General features: G+C 47.1%; 4 protein-coding genes across 8 annotated transcripts; 2 read left to right on the forward strand and 2 right to left on the reverse strand.

Moving 5' to 3' along the window:
• Window positions 1-682: 682 nt before the first annotated feature.
• On the forward strand, window positions 683-1,997 carry LOC111076568. Its single transcript, XM_022370404.2, has 4 exons — window positions 683-955; window positions 1,050-1,135; window positions 1,212-1,365; window positions 1,645-1,997. Exons 1-4 carry the CDS (start codon window positions 775-777, stop codon window positions 1,791-1,793), a joined length of 570 nt encoding a protein of 189 aa, XP_022226096.1. The 5' UTR covers window positions 683-774; the 3' UTR covers window positions 1,794-1,997.
• On the reverse strand, window positions 1,946-4,721 carry LOC111076567. 5 transcript variants are annotated; one of them, XM_041592142.1, is made up of 4 exons: window positions 3,678-3,892; window positions 3,465-3,577; window positions 2,631-3,386; window positions 1,946-2,569 (listed from the first exon to the last, which is right to left on the reverse strand). In XM_041592142.1, the coding sequence occupies exons 3-4, from the start codon at window positions 3,196-3,198 to the stop codon at window positions 2,241-2,243; spliced, it is 897 nt and encodes a 298-aa protein (XP_041448076.1). In that variant the 5' UTR covers window positions 3,199-3,386; window positions 3,465-3,577; window positions 3,678-3,892; the 3' UTR covers window positions 1,946-2,240. The 5 variants fall into 5 exon arrangements, with proteins under 5 accessions (XP_041448076.1, XP_022226093.2, XP_022226094.2 ...); XM_022370401.2 differs by lacking the exons at window positions 3,465-3,577; window positions 3,678-3,892 and adding an exon at window positions 4,486-4,721 and having other exon boundaries at window positions 2,631-3,164; XM_022370402.2 differs by lacking the exons at window positions 3,465-3,577; window positions 3,678-3,892 and adding an exon at window positions 4,486-4,721 and having other exon boundaries at window positions 1,946-2,566; window positions 2,631-3,167.
• A 1,288-nt stretch (window positions 4,722-6,009) lies between these two features.
• Window positions 6,010-12,562, forward strand: LOC111076572 (kelch-like protein 17). The gene is made up of 6 exons (XM_022370406.2): window positions 6,010-6,198; window positions 8,950-9,163; window positions 9,362-9,545; window positions 10,231-10,327; window positions 10,404-11,736; window positions 11,807-12,562. The coding sequence occupies exons 2-6, from the start codon at window positions 9,138-9,140 to the stop codon at window positions 12,018-12,020; spliced, it is 1,854 nt and encodes a 617-aa protein (XP_022226098.1). The 5' UTR covers window positions 6,010-6,198; window positions 8,950-9,137; the 3' UTR covers window positions 12,021-12,562.
• Window positions 12,563-12,889: 327 nt separating this feature from the next.
• On the reverse strand, window positions 12,890-15,477 carry LOC111076575 (prohibitin-2). Its single transcript, XM_022370409.2, has 6 exons — window positions 15,259-15,477; window positions 14,589-14,935; window positions 14,295-14,528; window positions 14,126-14,203; window positions 13,953-14,052; window positions 12,890-13,205 (listed from the first exon to the last, which is right to left on the reverse strand). Exons 1-6 carry the CDS (start codon window positions 15,389-15,391, stop codon window positions 13,075-13,077), a joined length of 1,023 nt encoding a protein of 340 aa, XP_022226101.1. The 5' UTR covers window positions 15,392-15,477; the 3' UTR covers window positions 12,890-13,074.
• Window positions 15,478-17,055: the final 1,578 nt, after the last annotated feature.

The following is a 17,055-nucleotide window of genomic DNA, read 5'->3' on the forward strand; positions in this document are numbered from 1 at the left end:
GGGGGTCTCGGAAAGATATCAGAATAAAAGTTTTTGGCATATGGACTTTAAAAAAATCATAGTCCAAAGAAGTGTCTATGAGAAACCTTGTGTGTTTCTAGCGTTTTGTTGGTCTATCAAATATCGCTAAACCCGTTACCATTATTATTAGCTATTAACTTAGTAACGTACGCCACTGATAACAGCGCGTGAGTGTGATGCGAGTGTTAAAGTGTGTGTTTGGTAGAGCGAGCTAGCGCTGGCGCTGGCGATAGCCAGCGTGTGTGGGTGTTTGAACAAAACAAGCAATCGATAGAAAGATACATATATTAACTACGCATATAACGCACAATTAAAACTTACGCATGAAATGAAACTGAAAACGGTTGGTTATATTCAAAAAGCTCGTAAATATCTACATATACGGCAGCACTGTCAGAGTGACACTGTTATTTTCGGTCACAGTCACAGTCAGGATTATTTAAAGCTCTGCTATAAAAATATATTTAACTTACTTCATTGTAGATTTTATATAATGGCAAATCACACTTAACTGAACATCAAAGAAATACTTGGATGCTCACAGCCGTTCCGTGACTTTCCTTTCGTAGTGATTCCGGGACAGCGTTCTGTGATATTGCTCCCTCGACTTCCATTGATCTGGCATCCCTGCTTTTGGATGTTAGCTTTTGCGACTTAATTATTGCAATTCCATTTCTAGTGCGCCGGCGAACGATTGCAGTTTAGTTTTCTTTTTGTGCGAATAAGAATCGGAAAAAACCCAACCCAGTGAAAATGTTGACCAAAGTATGCGGTATGCGGTTGAACACCTACGGTATGGTTGTGGGATGGCTGGGCGTGATTTGGTCGTTTTTGGCAGTGATCTTGCTAGGCACTGCCCTCGGATTTGTTGATGAAATCGCAGAAGAGGTCGCCAAGTCCAATCAAAAAATGAGTGTCAGCCAAATTCGTACTGGTAAGTGATAAACCGCGTGCATTTGATACTGTTCTACCTTCATACCTACATGCATACATACATTTATGTATATGTATCCGTTATTCTTTTGCAGTGCTGGTGATAGCGTTCAGCGTCTTTTTGGCTCTGAAAGTAATAAATCTGCTGTCCTCGTCTCTTCTGGTGATGGGCACTGTTAAGGTAACCTCAATCCTTAGCTCTGGCCGATTGAAAATGCATTGTCTTTGTCCTCTCTCTCTCTCTCTCTGTATTGCAGGAGCGTCACCTACTCCTGCTGCCCTGGCTGATCAACTCCGGCATAGCCCTTTTCTTCACCATCATCTACACTGCGGCCGTATGGGTGGTGGCCATTGGTTACTCACCTTTTCTCCAGGCTATTCCACAACTCCTGGTCTCTGGCGGTCTTCTCGGTATGTAAAGCGTGAATCATTCTCTGGATCCACACACACACACATGCACATCAATATACATGCATGCATTTATAATTGGAAATGGTATACAACAAATGTTGTGAAATTGCAGCCAGATAGAGCTTATCGCTGGGTTTTCTGTATACTGTACGTCTGTACTGTACGTACACATACTCGTATGTACATACAGATGTAAATCAGTATTCATATATACACTTCCTATTTGAACAGAGAAATCACCAAGCACGCTGCTTTAATTGTGTATTGCTTTCGTTCCAGGGCTTTGGTGGTATCTGTACTACGGCGTATACTCGCTGTTCAAGCATCTACAGCTTTCCAGCGATCAGCAGCGCCCGCTGATGCAGGGACCACCCCAAAGGTCGGGCGAGCATTCGGCCACCACCTATCCGAATTACACCAAGATCTAAATGGGAATTGGAAACGAAGTCATTCGAACAAAGCGAATTCCCTTCTAACTATATTTAAAAACATACATGTATATCCGCATATACTTACCCACAACCCCATCCCCGTATGCCTATTCTTCATCGAATATGATCGCTCAGATGCCAAACAAATATTTGCCATTTTTGCTGATAACATTAAAATATATTTTCTACACAGACTAAAAACAAGCATTTTTGGGGCCTACAACTAAAAAGCAGCTGCACACTTAATTTTTTTTTTTGTGGGCGCCCGCCCACATTAGCTGAAAGCGGAGCTGATAAAAACCAACATGCTTGACCAATGGGCGAGCTTTCAGATCAGCTCAGCTCAGCTCAGCAGCAATGGTATTCGAGTTTTTCGGCTTCGCTTTCAGCTGGTGTGTGCGCGAGCCCTTACGGATAGTCATCGACCATTGGGCGGGCTTACTGTCATTTGCCCAGACCCAGCCACATGTAGCTGGGATCGATGAGCTGCGAGCCGCGATAGCCCTGCGGATTGCGCGACACCAGCGAGCGGATCTTCTGCGAGGGTCGATAAGTGCGTATGGCTTGCAGCAGCTTCGAGGTCTTCTGGTCCTGCTCCTGCTGCTGCTGGACTGGGTCGGCGTCTGTCCCATTGAGGGGTGTTTTCATTTGGAGCGGATGCGGATGCCTGCCTTGCAGCAGGCGGACCTCCGACTCCCCCAGTTGCGACTGCTCCGCGAAGCGCACGTTCTTCTCAAGATGGTTGAAGAAGTTGCCCAGATTGGTCATGGCTCCTAGAAGAAGACGTAAACAACACTCAGAGGCATCAAGACGGGACCAGCCCCCGCTACCCACCAGCACTGATCGAGGGCATGTACCGGAGAGACTGCGTCTGCAACAGGTTCTTGCGCTTGCCGGGCCGCTGTCCGTTGGGCCAGAAGTAGGCGTACGGATAGCGTGGTTCTCCTGACGGTGGCTGCTGCGCATCCTCCTGACTGCCCGTGTCGAAGGGCCATTGGATGGGCGACCGCTTGGGCTTGGCTCTGGCTCTTGGCGGAGATTGCCACTTCTGCAGGACCAGCAACTTTTTGATATAGTTTTCCTGGCGCTGACGCCATTCACGGCTCAGGAGCTCCGGAAACGGCGGAAAATAGTCCGCCATTGTCGCATCGCCCAATTCGTTTGCCATTTCCGCAGCCTTCGTTTTTGGCAAAGGACTTCCGTTGTCAACAATATCAAGGTATGGGAATTGGAATGGGTATGACGTCGTCGCTTCTGGCTGGACCCATTCCCAATCGCTGTCCGGTAGGAGCTCCCGGCTCTCCGGCAGCAAGTCCCAGGGCACTGTTTCCCCCTCTGCTCGGATGAGGGGTGCCGAACGCATCGGCGCTGCTGTGGAAAGAATCGAGGAACGATGGGCCATTAAAAGTGAGTTCCCCAAGGATTTTCAGGACAAAAGCGAACAGGAGCGGGGACATGAGCGCTGGCCTGGCCCTCGAAAAGGGTGCGCTGTCCAATTTCCGTAGCAATCCTACAGATGTTAATTACTGATAGGCGCCAGTTTCCCCTCAGCAAAGGTCAATGTTCAATTTCGCATCAAGTGCTGGAAAACTTAATTTTGCACGAAATAATATTTGTTGGGGGGTTTCCACAAGATGCGATCTCATTTAAATGTATGTATGTATGTACCTACCTATATGTAAGTTCTGCTTATGCATGTGTATAATGTGCACTCATTGTATGGTGAAACAGTGAAAACTCTATTTGCGTACATTATCTGGACTAATTGGACTGGACTTTAACTGAAAATGTTGGTATATATTTTTGCATATTTATTTATCTCTCTCTCTCTCTCTCTCAACTATAGGTTGTTTCTGTGCTAAAGATCTTTCACTGTATTACCTGTAAGTGTGTACACTGGAAAATGTTAGCATGTTCTCTGATTCATCAGCATAATAAAAAAAACCCCACTTCATTGTTTGCCTGCTCAATTTCTTGGAATGAATGCATGTAAATATGTATATAACACTAGTCAACACTAGAATTTTGGCTGTGGCCCAAAATATAGATTCTTATAGATTTCGGGGTTTAAAAATTTTTAACGAATTATGGTGCAGAAGTCAATGAGAAGAAGGAACAAATTTGAGAATGTGCAAAAATTGACACTGCTGCGCTTCATTTACTTGACTCGTTTCTTTTGTTTAATCTGATAAGGAGTATAAAGATAACCTAAGCAAACATAGGAGTACTCATAGTTATCTGGCTCTCATTGCGAGTTCTTCTAGTTCGAGTACTCCGCGTTCAGAATAAATTTTACACCTTTGATTAACAAGAAATTGATTTCTGTTAATTGTTATTAGGTCATTCAAATTAATAAATACAAATTTTGCTGATAGGAATATAGATTAATGGGAAAAACTAATCTTCTATCAGTATACCCAGTATTATACCCAGTACTCGTAACATTCAGTAGGAATCATTTCCGATACCATAAAGAGCTCTGTTTTATGTGAATTCAATGGAGCTGTACTATAGTTCTTTCATATGTCTGTCGCATATTTATGCGACATTTTGTCTTGCATAAGTCTGCTACATCCTGATCGATCTACCCTATCTACACCTACCTACTCATCTACTCATCTACACTCAATGGGATTTGGGTATGGCATAAAGGGAATATTTGGAATTAAAAGCAAAAAAAGAAACTCACCTGCAGATAGAAGCAACAGCATCAGAACCCAACGCCTCATCATTGGATGCGACATTTTGTGAATAAATTTTAAAGTGGAGCCCTTGGGGAGCGTTGTTACATTGTCTCGAAGCAGAAACCTCAAGACTACCCTTTTGGACTAAATAGTTTCGAAACACATCTCAGATAGCTTAATTTTACACAATTTCAAAGGACAACTGCTGCTCCCACTCGTTAGGATCGAATTCCACGGCGAAGCTTCTGCAAACGACTGACCATGAAGGCGGCAGCTTCGTGCGTTTTTATAGCTCCACCAGGATGCGAACTAAAGCCAACCGAACCCATCCCTTGCCACCCACCCACAACCTACGAGCACCTGTTGCCCCACGACAACGACAACGACAGCAACAGCGACACTTTGCGATGGCTACGCTGGGGACATGCGCACCAGCTCTGGACGCGAACCTGTCACCATTGGTTTGGGGTTTATCAAGTGCGACCTGAGCCGGGATATTTTCAAATATGCAGAGCAATGGCAGCGGCAATGGCACTCGGAATGGGATGCGGAGTCGAGTGTCCAAGGAGTCTGTACTTCGAGTGCTGCATTGAATCCTTTTCCTATTGACTTTTTAACGGGCCAATAAGGCTCAGGTGTGCCAAAGGGACTCAAGAATCAGGCAACGGGCGCAATTATCTTGTCATATTGCGCAATATTCCTAGTTTTTGGTATTGCATCTCCTTGCCAATATCCCGTCCAAGTCAGATAACCTGATGTCTGATGTGACGTCAACGTCACAAGGCTTTGGCTTTCGCTTTTTCAATTTTGTATTTTGTATTAACATAATTGGGTCAGTGGCTGGCTGGTGGTTTTCCCCCACTGGTCATTGTGCCATGCAGCCATCCATTGTGCTAGTCCAGCCAGTCCAGGGCTTTGCACTGCCCTGACCTGACCAGTGCTCCTTTTTTTGAGTTGCATACGTAATTGAGTTTGTGTGCACAGCTTCAGGGCGGATTTTAATAGTCCAGAAACTAGCCATCAGCCATCAGTAGTCAGGCAGGCTGCCACGCTGCCACGCTTCCAGGCGGCAACTTTCGCTTACAGTATTTAAAAAAGTTCCGATCAACAGTTGACAAAAACCGTTTCAATTAAAAGTTTAATGATTAACCTAACACATACTACGTACGCACATACATATAACCGTAGCATACATACAAATGAAAATGTATATAGGCCAATTTAGAAATACTATCCTGAGCTTTATCCTGAGATAAAGATCTGTCTATTAAAATGCTTAAACTCATTTTTGGTAATCCTGCTGGGGATAATAATAATAAAAGTTCTTCCCAATTGTAAATAAGTAAAATAAGTCGACGCTTTTCACATTCTACATGGGAGTGCCAGCAGGTGTAGCGCATTAATAAGTCGTCGCTTGCTGCTAAAAGCTCTCTTGCCGTTCCATTGCCATGTCGTTTCACTCAGTGTCAAGCTGTGCTCTGGTGCTTTTGGGGCTACTCATGGCTAGTGGGCCTCACTCGAATTCAAGCTTTCGCGCCGTGAAGTTGTGGCCTGCGCATCCATCGCAGTTGTTGGAGGCGACAGAATAATTGGCTTAGCAGCGATTCGAAATTCGTGGTGCAAAGTGAATTCCGGTAAGGGACTCGCGCCAAGTGCCGTTACAACCAGGGAAAACCTGAGGAAAACAAAAACAAACTCCAATTCAACTTGAGGAAAAGGTGCGGCATTCAAGAATAACTTTCTTTATTGGTCGGAAAGGACAGAACAAAACAGAATAGAGTAGAACGCTGGACTAAGGGTCTGCACTTGGCGTTGCATTTGCCAGGAAAGAAGCCAACTCCCATTCCGTATGCTCGCCCCCCCACCTGAAGTTGCCGGATGAGTGCGCAGACGCCATGGGGAAAACGGCTGTTTTCACATTTCCCGCGTTGGCAGAAGGTTGACGACCCGCCGTATGCCGTACGGAAAAAGCCGGCTCTGACAATCGCCAGGGCCCATTCCTGGGCATCCACGCTCACTTTCGTTCATCGCGTCTCGGGGGTTGTGTTGTGCTGTTTGTGGTGTCCCTCTACCTCCCCTAGCAGCGATTCACACAACGATTACCAAATGGAACAATCTGTCGGCTTACGTTGCGTATGCTCAATGGCTGAACGCCTAACAGGCTGCCCCCATCGCTGGTGGGCGGGCCGTGCGCTGTTTACTTGGCCCACATCCCGGGTTAGCGTACCCCTCAGCCATATTCGGGGATGGTGAGAATCTCTTTGCCTAGCACGCACTGGCACTTGATTTCTGGGGGCGGCTTCAAGAGCCTCATGCTCTTGTGGCTGAGAGCAAATACTCGTTCGTACTCACATGTGCTAAATATGGTAATAGCTGAAGTCTGTGCTGAAATCAACGATTCCCTGGATGCCCTACAGCATTTATGTTTATGAATGGAATGCTCTATCCTAAGGCTAGCCTCCGGTTAGCAAAAGCTTCTACAAATCTGCATCTTAGTCATTGATTTTAGCTGTAATTACGGCTGACTCGATCGCTTCGCTTCCGATCGATGCCAAAGCAGTTAGCCTTGGAGGCGCTTAGACAATGATGCAATGCTGCATCAGCTGCCACTAATCATCAATGAAGCGTGCAACAAGAATCGAATTCTTTAAGATACGGAGAGTAGCAAGTCACGTGGACAGCATGCTATGGCATTGGCCATCAAGCAAATGTGCCGAAACAGCAGAGTTCTGCTGCTGCTGCTGCTGCTTCTGCCCCACACACAACTATTGTACAACCGGTTCAATGTTTGCACAATTTTTTGTCGAGTTTTGGGTTCTTTTTGTGTGGTTTTTTTTTCTGTGTTGCTTTTCGGTCTGTCGCCAAGCATTAAATATTACTGAATGACTGTGGCTCTCCCATTTTTTACCATTTTACCCAAATTTACAGGGGGGAAGCTACGTGTGGAGCATACACTCGATTTGGCTTCGTCTCCGTCTCCAGCTTGTTAGCTTGTTAATTTGAATTTCACACACACTCACACACACACAGCTTCTCTCCCTGTCAACGCTCTTTCTGCTCCCCTTCTGATAACCATAATTTAAGTGTTGTTTGTGTTATATTTAAAGCAAAAGCTTTGGCCACCCTCGCGCCGCTTTGCCACACCTGAAGGTCACATCCACTTCCTGCTCCTAACCACCTGCACCTCCCCTTTAACCACTTCCTGTTCCTTTCCATTCCTTCCTTTGCGTGTGTGTGTCGAACCAATGAACTAAACGTGTTTCCACTTAACTCTGAACATAATTTCATTGCTGCTGCTGCTGGTGCTGGTGCTAGTGCTGGGGATGTTGCTGTTGGCCACAAGCCACCGTTAGCTGTGCTGTGCTCTGTTACTGAGACAACCGCAACCCATTCTGACCCTGGCTGCTTGCCTTTAATTACTCATACGCCAAGTGTGACGAGTGCTGACCCCACCCAAAAATGGAAGAGGAGTACAGTGGGGTCCCAGCGAATGCAACGCGAATTGAGGGCTATCCCACGACTGCAGCTTGTTACACCTCACCCCCACCATATTATAATTTGTTCTGCTTTATTTTCCTTCTGCTGGGCAGTAAACATTTGCCTAATGGGGCTTCTTTTTAAGAGGGTGTCGTTGGGTAGAGAGACCGTTGGGAGACCGAGCAGCCCGGGTACATTGCCCTCCAACACATTTGCGCCCTCAAGCATGGCATGGCATGGCAGAGCAGAGCAGAGGCGGCCCTCCGCCTCTCTGGCAAAAAAAAAAACTAAAAACCGAAACTGAAATTGTCGTTAATTTGTTTTGTGTGTAAAGTGAAATTTTGTGCGAGTATGTTTCAAGCAGTGGCTGTTATTTCTGTAGCTGTTGCCTCGTTTTGTTAATGCAGCGATAAATTCGTGACGTTCGTTTTACACACGGGCCGCTGGCTACAGACCCAGACACGTTTTGTTGACCCCCCCCAAAGAGAACTTTCCAAGCGCGATACGAAAGCTCTCCTCTCCTCTCTGCACTCCACTCAACTCCACCTCGTTGTTGGCTGTTTTTCGCTTGCCATTTTAGTATTCATCAGAACGAGGGGAAATGTGGCTGGCAAAAATGTGCAAATTGCATGCTACAAGCAATTTGCCCAGGCCACATCCTGGCCCCATTTCCTGATCCTCATGCAGTCGCAGTCCCTGCCTGGCTTAACAATGCCTTGACATCAGGACATCAAACGGGGGAACAAACAATGGCCAAGAGAATGGCGAGGACACTTAACCCAGTTTTTAGTTTCATTCAGATGCTTCGCATTCACTTTGACATGCCCAAAACGCCGGAATGATATCATGTCGGCTCTCTGCCCACGCTCTACGAGTAATCCCCATTCCCTGCCCACCCCCACCCCAACCAGTGACCTAAATTCGGTTCTATTCCATGCGGGTGGCCACAACATGGTATTGTCCCAGGTATTGATTTTTGCCCTTCATTACAGCTGGAGTTGGAGCTGGAGTTGAACTGAACTGCCAATGAAAAGACTGAACAAACCGAGGACCAAAGCAGGGAAAGATGCGCTAGAAGGAGGAGTAGCTGCTGCCTTGCGATAAGGAAAAAGCAACACAAGCAAACACATCCACATCAATATAAACATAAACCCCACAATCATCAACAGACGAGGCCGCAATGTTTTTGCCTGTGAAATCAAATCAGTAAGTAGACAGTGAAATTCGAGTGGAGAGACTCCAGCTGTGTAGTCTCCCCCATCCAGACCATTTCACCCCCGAAACAGAGCGCCTCCCATTGCATAGCATAAACAACCCCCGAGCTATGCCGGGGAATTTTCAGATTTCTGGCGACATCTTGGCGACATCATCATTAATGATTATTTGAATTTGATTCTGTTGCAGCTCGGGGGAGGCGAGTGGCAACAACGAGGATGTCACCACCACCAGCAACAATTCCACACAAACGCCCAGCGATCTGAGCCCACCGGGACCCAACGAGGAGGTCTTGCCCCAGGCACATCATCAGAATCCAGGACATTGCATTGCCTCCTTTGCGGCCATCAATCAGATGAGAACAAATGCCCAGGTATGCCCAGGGATATCTATCTATCTATAAGATGGGACAAGCCTTAAAAGCTAACGAAGAAGTTTCGCCCCGCAGTATCACTTGAAAGGGCATTTGAAAACTTTCCGTTCAATTGACAGATCTTGATATTGCTGTACTAATTGCATTAGGCGTGAACATAATTAAAATATTTATTTAGAATGGGCGCGTGATTGAGGCCGTCGCAAGTTTTAGTTGACGCGGTCCCACATGCCGCATACTTAATTTCTTTCTTTCGTTTCGTTTCACTTTATTTGGTCAGTCGGCAAAATTAATTGTCACCCAGACCCGCCCCCCGGCACAGAGTTCAACCAGGGGTGGGGCCATCCAAGCAAATTGCCGTTTTAGAGCCCCAGCGGGGCGGCTTGGCCTTAGCCCGAATCGAGTCATGATGTAAGCGACACTTTGCCATCAAAGATGGCTCTCAATCGGAGGCATTGACTGCCGAGACGGGAGGGTGGGATTCTTTCGAAAGTTATTAATGGAATAGGTACGACAAGTGTTGTAAGGATTCAAACGGGGGCAGGAGGCGCACTGCAAAATTGAGCACGTAGCCAGGAATTAATCGGATTTGTAAAGCGACACTCTGTCTGGTCCCATCGAACGGGCCCCATGGTACTCCATGTGTCAACAGCGTGTGGTAATGGCCCTTCGTCTATCCTTCCAGCTCTGCGACGTTCGTCTGGAGGTGGGTGGCGACACCATCAATGCCCATCGAGTGGTGCTGGCCTCTGTCTCGCCCTATTTCTATGCAATGTTCAACGGTGAGTGGAGCTCAATGGGAATGGGAATGGGGAAATGAGAGCTGTCAATGCTCACACGATTCTCCCTTCATTCCAGATGACATGCTCGAACGCACTCAGGGCCTGGTCCGACTCCATGACGTGGACAGCAGCGCTCTGCGCCAGCTTATCGACTACACCTACACCGGGGAGATCACAATCACCGAGCAGAACGTGCAGGTGCTGCTGCCCGCCTCGGGTCTGCTGCAGATGCATTCGGTGCGCGACGCGTGCTGCAAGTTTCTGCTGCGACAGCTGCATCCCTCTAATTGTCTGGGCATCCGCAGCTTTGCGGATGCACACTCGTGCAAGGAGCTGCACACTCGATCCCACAAGTACGCGCTGCAGAACTTCCAGCAGGTGGTAGGCACCGAGGAGTTCCTGCTGCTGCCCTTCGAGGAGGTCAGGGAGCTGATATCGAACAGCCAGCTGAACATCAGCTCCGAAGAGAAGGTCTTCGTGGCGGTGGTCAACTGGGTGAAGCACGATCTGGCCACGCGGCGGCTGCACACTTCGGAGCTGATGTCCCACGTGCGCCTGCCCCTCGTCAGTCGCGACTTCCTCATGAGCTGCGTGGAGGCGGAGACGCTGATGCGCGATGACTCCGAGTGCAAGGAGCTGCTGCTGGAGGCCATGAAGTACCATCTGCTGCCGGAGCAGCGCAGCGTGATGGGCAGTCAGCGTACGCAGGAGCGGCGGCCCGAGGGCATGAAGCCGTATGTGTTCGCCGTCGGTGGGGGCAGCCTCTTCGCCATCCACAACGAGTGCGAGGTGTACAATCCGAGGAGCAACAGCTGGAGTCCGGTGGCCCCCATGCTGTGGCGTCGCTCCCGCTCCGGTGTCACGTCCCTGCACAAGCAGCTGTACGTGGTGGGCGGCTACGACGGGGTCAGCGATCTGGCCACGGCCGAGAGCTACAATCCGCTGACCAACAAGTGGAGCAACATCACCCCGATGGGCACCAAGCGAAGCTGCCTGGGCATCTGCTCCTACGACGCCCTCATATACGTGTGCGGCGGCTACGACGGTGCCTCCTGCCTGAGCAGCATGGAGCGTTATGATCCGCTCACCGGCATCTGGAGCTCCTGTCCGGCCATGAGCACGCGGCGTCGCTACTGCCGCCTGGCCGTGCTGGAGAACTGCATCTACAGCCTGGGCGGCTTCGACTCCACCAACTATCAGTCGAGTGTCGAACGCTTTGATCCGCGCGTGGGCCGCTGGCAGCCCGTTCCCAGCATGACGGCCCGTCGCAGCAGCTGTGGAGTGGCCTCCACCGATGGGCATCTGTACTGCATTGGCGGCAACGATGGCACCATGTGCATGTCCAGCGGCGAGCGGTACAATCTGAGGCGGAACACTTGGGAGCCAATTGCAGCCATGCACTCGCGCAGGTATGTGGAAATTGTGGCTAATCCTGGCTTCGGCTTTCCAATGCGAACGGACGATTCGTTTTCCTTGCAGATCAACCCACGAAGTGGTCGAGGTGGAGGGCGCATTGTTCGCGCTGGGCGGCAATGATGGCAGCTCCTCGCTTAACTCCGTCGAGCGCTACGATCCGCGGCTCAACAAGTGGAGTGTGGTCAATGCCATGGTGGCTCGACGCAGCTCCGTGGGCGCTGCAGTGCTAGAGTGCTTCCATCTGGAGCGCGGACTGGTGCAGACGACGAACTTATGACCCTTGGCCAGCATCAGCGAGTCCTTCGCCGCTGCGTCAGCGAGCGCCGCTAGCAGCACCAACGGAACGGGAGGATCATCAGTAGCAGTGGCAGCATCAGTAACCGGAGGAACTCTGACCGTTCCCAGTCGGGCGGAGGCGGCTGCCTTCACGGCCAACATTGCGCTGAGCAGCTCGGCGCCCTCAGCCAGTTCCACATTGCGACGCCACCGACGCGATACTCCCGGCCTGGCCGAGACCCGGAGAACCAACAGCAACGCGAGCAGCAGCAGTGGAAGTGGCAGCGGCAGTGAGAGTGGCAGCAGTGTCACCAGCGGAGCAGGAGCGGGAACAGGAGGAGGAGGAGGAGTAAAGCCACCGGCGACAGCCTGATCCTGGTCTATGTCGCGTCGTTTTTAGGCCAACTACAAAACACTTACATACAAAGCTAACCCCACGCCTAATGCAGGAATTTGATTGATTGTTCAGTTCGTTATAAATAATAGATATATATAGGAATAGAGATACTCGTATATGTGCGACTATTCAACACGTCGACGACGACGACGACGACGGAGATGCGAGCAGCAGCAGCATACCACTGAGAACAGGTCCCTGGCGGTTGTTCAATTGCTCAACAATGGACGGACAAAACGGGGTTCCCCTTTACACATGCCACACGAATAAAAACAGAGCTACAACCACATATTTCTAGTCAAGATCTCCCACATTAGACACACACACCCAAACTCCCCAACACACATTCACGTTATGTACATGGGAATGCCGCAGGGGCCTGAGGGACAGCAGTCTGCTAGCAAGGACATCAAACATGGAGAAGCAACCTAATCTGCCTACAATTTACATACATAAATCTCTATACACATAAATTATATACTATATACACTCTTATGTACTATTCGTATGTATTTTATACACGCAATTATAAGGATAAGTAAATGTTTCTTATTTGAAGACGGTCAGAGTGAGAGTCAGACAGCGTCCTCATTGTCTGCTACTTAGGTTCGTTATCCTCGTGGATATCTTGATATTTGTGCTAGGATCGTGGCCCCAATCAAAGCATCCGTCCCGCTGTTTTGCGTGCCACATTGCCCACGTTGTTGCCGTCCTTCTCCCCCAGCTCATTGACCGATGCGCCGACCATTTTTCCTGGATTAAGCCAATCCTTGGGCAAGCCCGTGCCAACTGTAAAAATGACGGGGATGGTGATTATTGTTGTGATAAGTTGATAAGTGCTGGTGGACACGTCAGTTCGTTTTTTTTTTTTTCACGAGTGTGTGCAGCAACCGATGAGAGCTAAAATCAATGTTAACAATCGGCCCTGACCAATGGACAAGTACAGATCGACAGTTCTCAGTACGCATTTATTATATGTTTCCGTTTCACGTGATTCTTGATGATGGGACAAGGAACGTTAAATGCTGATGCGGCCATCTGCCCGCGTCGCCTCTCAAGCTCACAAACTGAGAGCGCTTGGCCCGTTGTGCTGTGGCTGTGCCTTGGCGCTTGCGACTCGAAGATGATGTGGGATGAAGCTGTCTCCGAATGGCAAGGCCAGCGCACAGACAGCGCGAGCTGCGACGCAGACAGCTTGTGAAAAAAATGAGGACGACTTGCCGCTTGAGAGTGGTTAAAACTAAACGGTACTTAGGCACTACCTCGAAAATATGGGATAAGAATTAATTAACAACAAGGAATATTGTGGTCGCTTCTTAGTCCAAGTCGCCAGCTACTGTGTTGCGCGGAAGGATTGGAGAAACGTAAACAGAACGAAATTGATGTGGCAAAAAGAGAACGAGTACGTAGAACGCGTTAGAAGTTACTCAAATATTAAGGCTATGTCCATGTTTTGGCCAATGATTGGAACCAAAATCAGAAACTGTTCAACTTAAAAGTAAACTCTTTTTGTTAATCAAAACGAGAGCTATTTACTTTTGTAAACCTTCTCGGTCATGTCATCGAAGGCAGAGTCCTGAATGTTCAACATCAAGCTATCCGCCGACAGGTAGACCTTATTCTGTGAGGTTGCAATCTGTGGAAAAAATGCAAATGTGCAAATGTTGAGATTCGCATTGAAATGCAGATTGGCCAGACGAATATCATACCGTGCGGGCAATGCTTTGTGCGGCACGCAGCTTGCGCAGCTTCAGATAGGCTGGATTCTGCTTCACGGCCAGACCTAAGTAAACATATCGGTTAAGGGAAAAACCAAGAGGCAAATCACATGGCAATTGCTAAATCGAAAGATAAGTTTCTGTGTTTGTAAAAGGATATCATTTTCGCTGCCTCGGCTTCACCCTCAGCCTGGACAATCTTCTGTTGCTTCTCCTGCTTGGCACGCTCCACAAAGAAGACGGCGCGCTGAGCCTCCTGCTGGGCAACCTGTTTGGCCTCAATGGCGGCAGTGTATTCCTTGCCGAAGCTCAGCTCGGTGAGGGAGACATCGTCCAGAATGATGTTGAAGTCGCGGGCACGTTCGACGAGCTCCTTGCGAATCAGGAGCGACACCTTCACACAAGGAATTCTCATTTAGATCAAATCAGATATGATTGTGCTCAATTCACTCACCTGTTGACGCTGTGTAATCAGCTGCGAGGCATTGAACTTGGCAATCACGCTCTTCAGCACCTCATTGCAGATGGAGGGCAGCACCTTCTCGTCGTAGTCCACGCCCAGCTGCTTGTGCAGGGAGGGAAGGTTCAGGGAGTCGGGACGCGACAGCACACGCAGTGAAATGTTGATCATCTGCAAGTCTTTTGAGCCGGTTGGCGAGGTAATTTTACGGGGACGGGAGCGAATATCATAGATAATGGGATACTGGAACCAGGGAATGCGGACGTGCAAGCCCTCGGAGAATATATCATTTTGTATGCCGCCAACGCGGTTGAAAATGATGGCGCGGTGACCGCCGTCGACTGCAAGCAAAAAATGTGGAGTTTGTTATGCAATCGTCTTCAGATGAAATATTTGATACAGAAATATAAAAAGTTGGCAGAGCCATGTATAAAAAGTGGGTCCACAAAGCATGCAATATCATTGGAGATTCGATTTAAGCGAATATTGATTGTGCAAGGCTATTAAATAGTTATGAAATATGGAGATAGCGCAGGCCCTCGCACCCATACACTCTCACATTGGCACTCGATCCGGTTGAGGTTATGTGCACATGCCGCTTCGGCATTCATGTTTCTGCTTATATCCATCAATATTCGGCATTTTTTCAATCCCATTTCCTTACCTGTGTAAAAGGACTGGCTAACACCATAAGCCACAGCTCCTGCGGCCGCCACGAGCTTCAATCCAATACCAAGTCCAGGTGGGCCACCTTTGCCCAGCTTGCCCGCAAGATCATTCAATTTGCTCTGTGCCATGTTGTTTGTATTCTAAATAGAGAATTTTTCAATTCAATTCTGTTTTATCAAGTATCTCAGAGCACGGTGAGATTTAATACAAGATTTAATATGAAATTACTTCGGAAAAAGCAAAAACCGCACGTTCTATTTACCTTAAAACATCGATGTAATATCGATAGTATCGATGTTGCTCAAAAATGTTCAGCATCGATGTTTTTTCTGCAAACATCGATTATCGTCACTTACAACCGAAAGACAGAACTCGTTATAAGGTAAGGGAATATTTTTTAAGCGAATTTGCCTACAAAAATTAATCTATTCTACTTACTTTAAAAGATAATAATTTGTGGTGTTGGCGTGGATCGTGGTAGTGCCATGGACAAGTTTGTAAAAAGTAAGTATAATAACATACAGTTAATTTTGTATGTTAATGTTAATGTATTTATATGTGTAAAAAATTATCAAGTTAACTATTTCAAACTAATTCCTTTAAAACAGTAACGGCAACTGTATTGGACGACGTTGGAAATAACGAGGAGGACATCATATCTAGTCCCAAACGGACCAAAAAGGACCTCGCTAAAACCTAAAGTTAACATTTTACTGTCAATCAACAAAAACAGCTTCCTATCAGATCTCAATTAAAAATTTAAGCCGCAAAAAATGTTGTGTATTTTTTATGTCGATAATCGATTATAATCGATGTCTTCGTTCTAAAACATCGAAAACATCGATGGTGGCAAACATCGATGTTTTTTGACGAATAAAGACGCTCAATGGTGAGTTGAACTTTTATTCCGTCGGGGCTAGGGTGAGGTCCTTACGGCCCTTAAAAAAAGTTTGGCCGTCTTAATACTTAATACCTTGCCATGACCCAGTCGAAAGAGAGCACTCAAAACGCTCTCCGGACTCATTTCTGCGTTTAATTGTGAGCCACTATCGATAGTATCGATATTTTGATACGTTTTTGTGGCGTTGCCAGACTCGTGCAATTCTTAGTTGCTGCGGGCTGCCATACCATGATATTTTGTGATATAAAATTTGTCAATTATGATATTCAGTTTAATATTACTAGATAGTTGGCCCTCTCAGCCCTAAAAAAAAATAGTTTTATCCAATTCCTCAATGAATTTTGAATAGGATTGGCTAGTTTTCAGAACTATTTTCTAATGGGATTGTTTAGATAATAGGGTTCAAACAAAAACGGCCAAAGCATAAAACGTAAATGTTGACTAAATGTGACGTCAGTGTTGCTGGTCAACCAAGTTTCTTCTATGCGTATGTACTTTTGTATTCTTTTGTAAATGAGTTTGGCGGTCATTTTTAATTGTATATATGTATATGGAAAAATAAATAGTTCACTTGATTTGTTTTGTCGAGTGTGACTGGAACCTCAGAAACCTCAGAAGCCGAGAAAAATAATAGCTTAACCCCGCTCTATTTAATCAGGTTAGTAACCAGTAAATATAAAAAAAAAATAATTAATAATTATTTGATACTTTGACAGCTCTAATTTACCTGGATGATATCAGTGTGACCGTGGATTCAGAAATACAGCGAAATGTACCTTCTCGATTTTTAAATATACCGTATCTATACAAAACTTAACCCACTTATAAACCGCTTTATATGAACAGTTGAACACCTTGAGTTTTCGCGGAAAATAAGATATGTGAATCCTT

This window comes from Drosophila obscura, unplaced genomic scaffold (genome assembly GCF_018151105.1).
Source record: "Drosophila obscura isolate BZ-5 IFL unplaced genomic scaffold, ASM1815110v1 contig_17, whole genome shotgun sequence".
Taxonomy (NCBI): domain Eukaryota; kingdom Metazoa; phylum Arthropoda; class Insecta; order Diptera; family Drosophilidae; genus Drosophila; species Drosophila obscura.

Excerpts from the sequence above, each read along its gene's own strand:
- LOC111076572 (XM_022370406.2), top strand. The coding sequence starts at position 9,138 with ATGTTTTTGCCTGTGAAATCAAATCA. Across the intron at positions 9,164-9,361 it reads TTGCCTGTGAAATCAAATCA|CTCGGGGGAGGCGAGTGGCA; the intron begins GTAAGTAGACAG and ends ATTCTGTTGCAG. Across the intron at positions 10,328-10,403 it reads TTTCTATGCAATGTTCAACG|ATGACATGCTCGAACGCACT; the intron begins GTGAGTGGAGCT and ends CCTTCATTCCAG.
- LOC111076567 (XM_022370400.2), bottom strand. The coding sequence starts at position 4,540 with ATGTCGCATCCAATGATGAGGCGTTGGGTTCTGATGCTGTTGCTTCTA. Across the intron at positions 3,168-4,485 it reads GCTGTTGCTTCTATCTGCAG|CAGCGCCGATGCGTTCGGCA; the intron begins GTGAGTTTCTTT and ends TTCTTTCCACAG. Across the intron at positions 2,570-2,630 it reads CATGCCCTCGATCAGTGCTG|GAGCCATGACCAATCTGGGC; the intron begins GTGGGTAGCGGG and ends GTCTTCTTCTAG.
- LOC111076575 (XM_022370409.2), bottom strand. The coding sequence starts at position 15,391 with ATGGCACAGAGCAAATTGAATGATCTTGCGGGCAAGCTGGGCAAAGGT. Across the intron at positions 14,529-14,588 it reads TGATTACACAGCGTCAACAG|GTGTCGCTCCTGATTCGCAA; the intron begins GTGAGTGAATTG and ends CCTTGTGTGAAG. Across the intron at positions 14,204-14,294 it reads AAGCCGAGGCAGCGAAAATG|TTAGGTCTGGCCGTGAAGCA; the intron begins ATATCCTTTTAC and ends CGATATGTTTAC.
- LOC111076568 (XM_022370404.2), top strand. The coding sequence starts at position 775 with ATGTTGACCAAAGTATGCGGTATGCGGTTGAACACCTACGGTATGGTT. Across the intron at positions 956-1,049 it reads TGTCAGCCAAATTCGTACTG|TGCTGGTGATAGCGTTCAGC; the intron begins GTAAGTGATAAA and ends ATTCTTTTGCAG. Across the intron at positions 1,136-1,211 it reads TGGTGATGGGCACTGTTAAG|GAGCGTCACCTACTCCTGCT; the intron begins GTAACCTCAATC and ends TCTGTATTGCAG.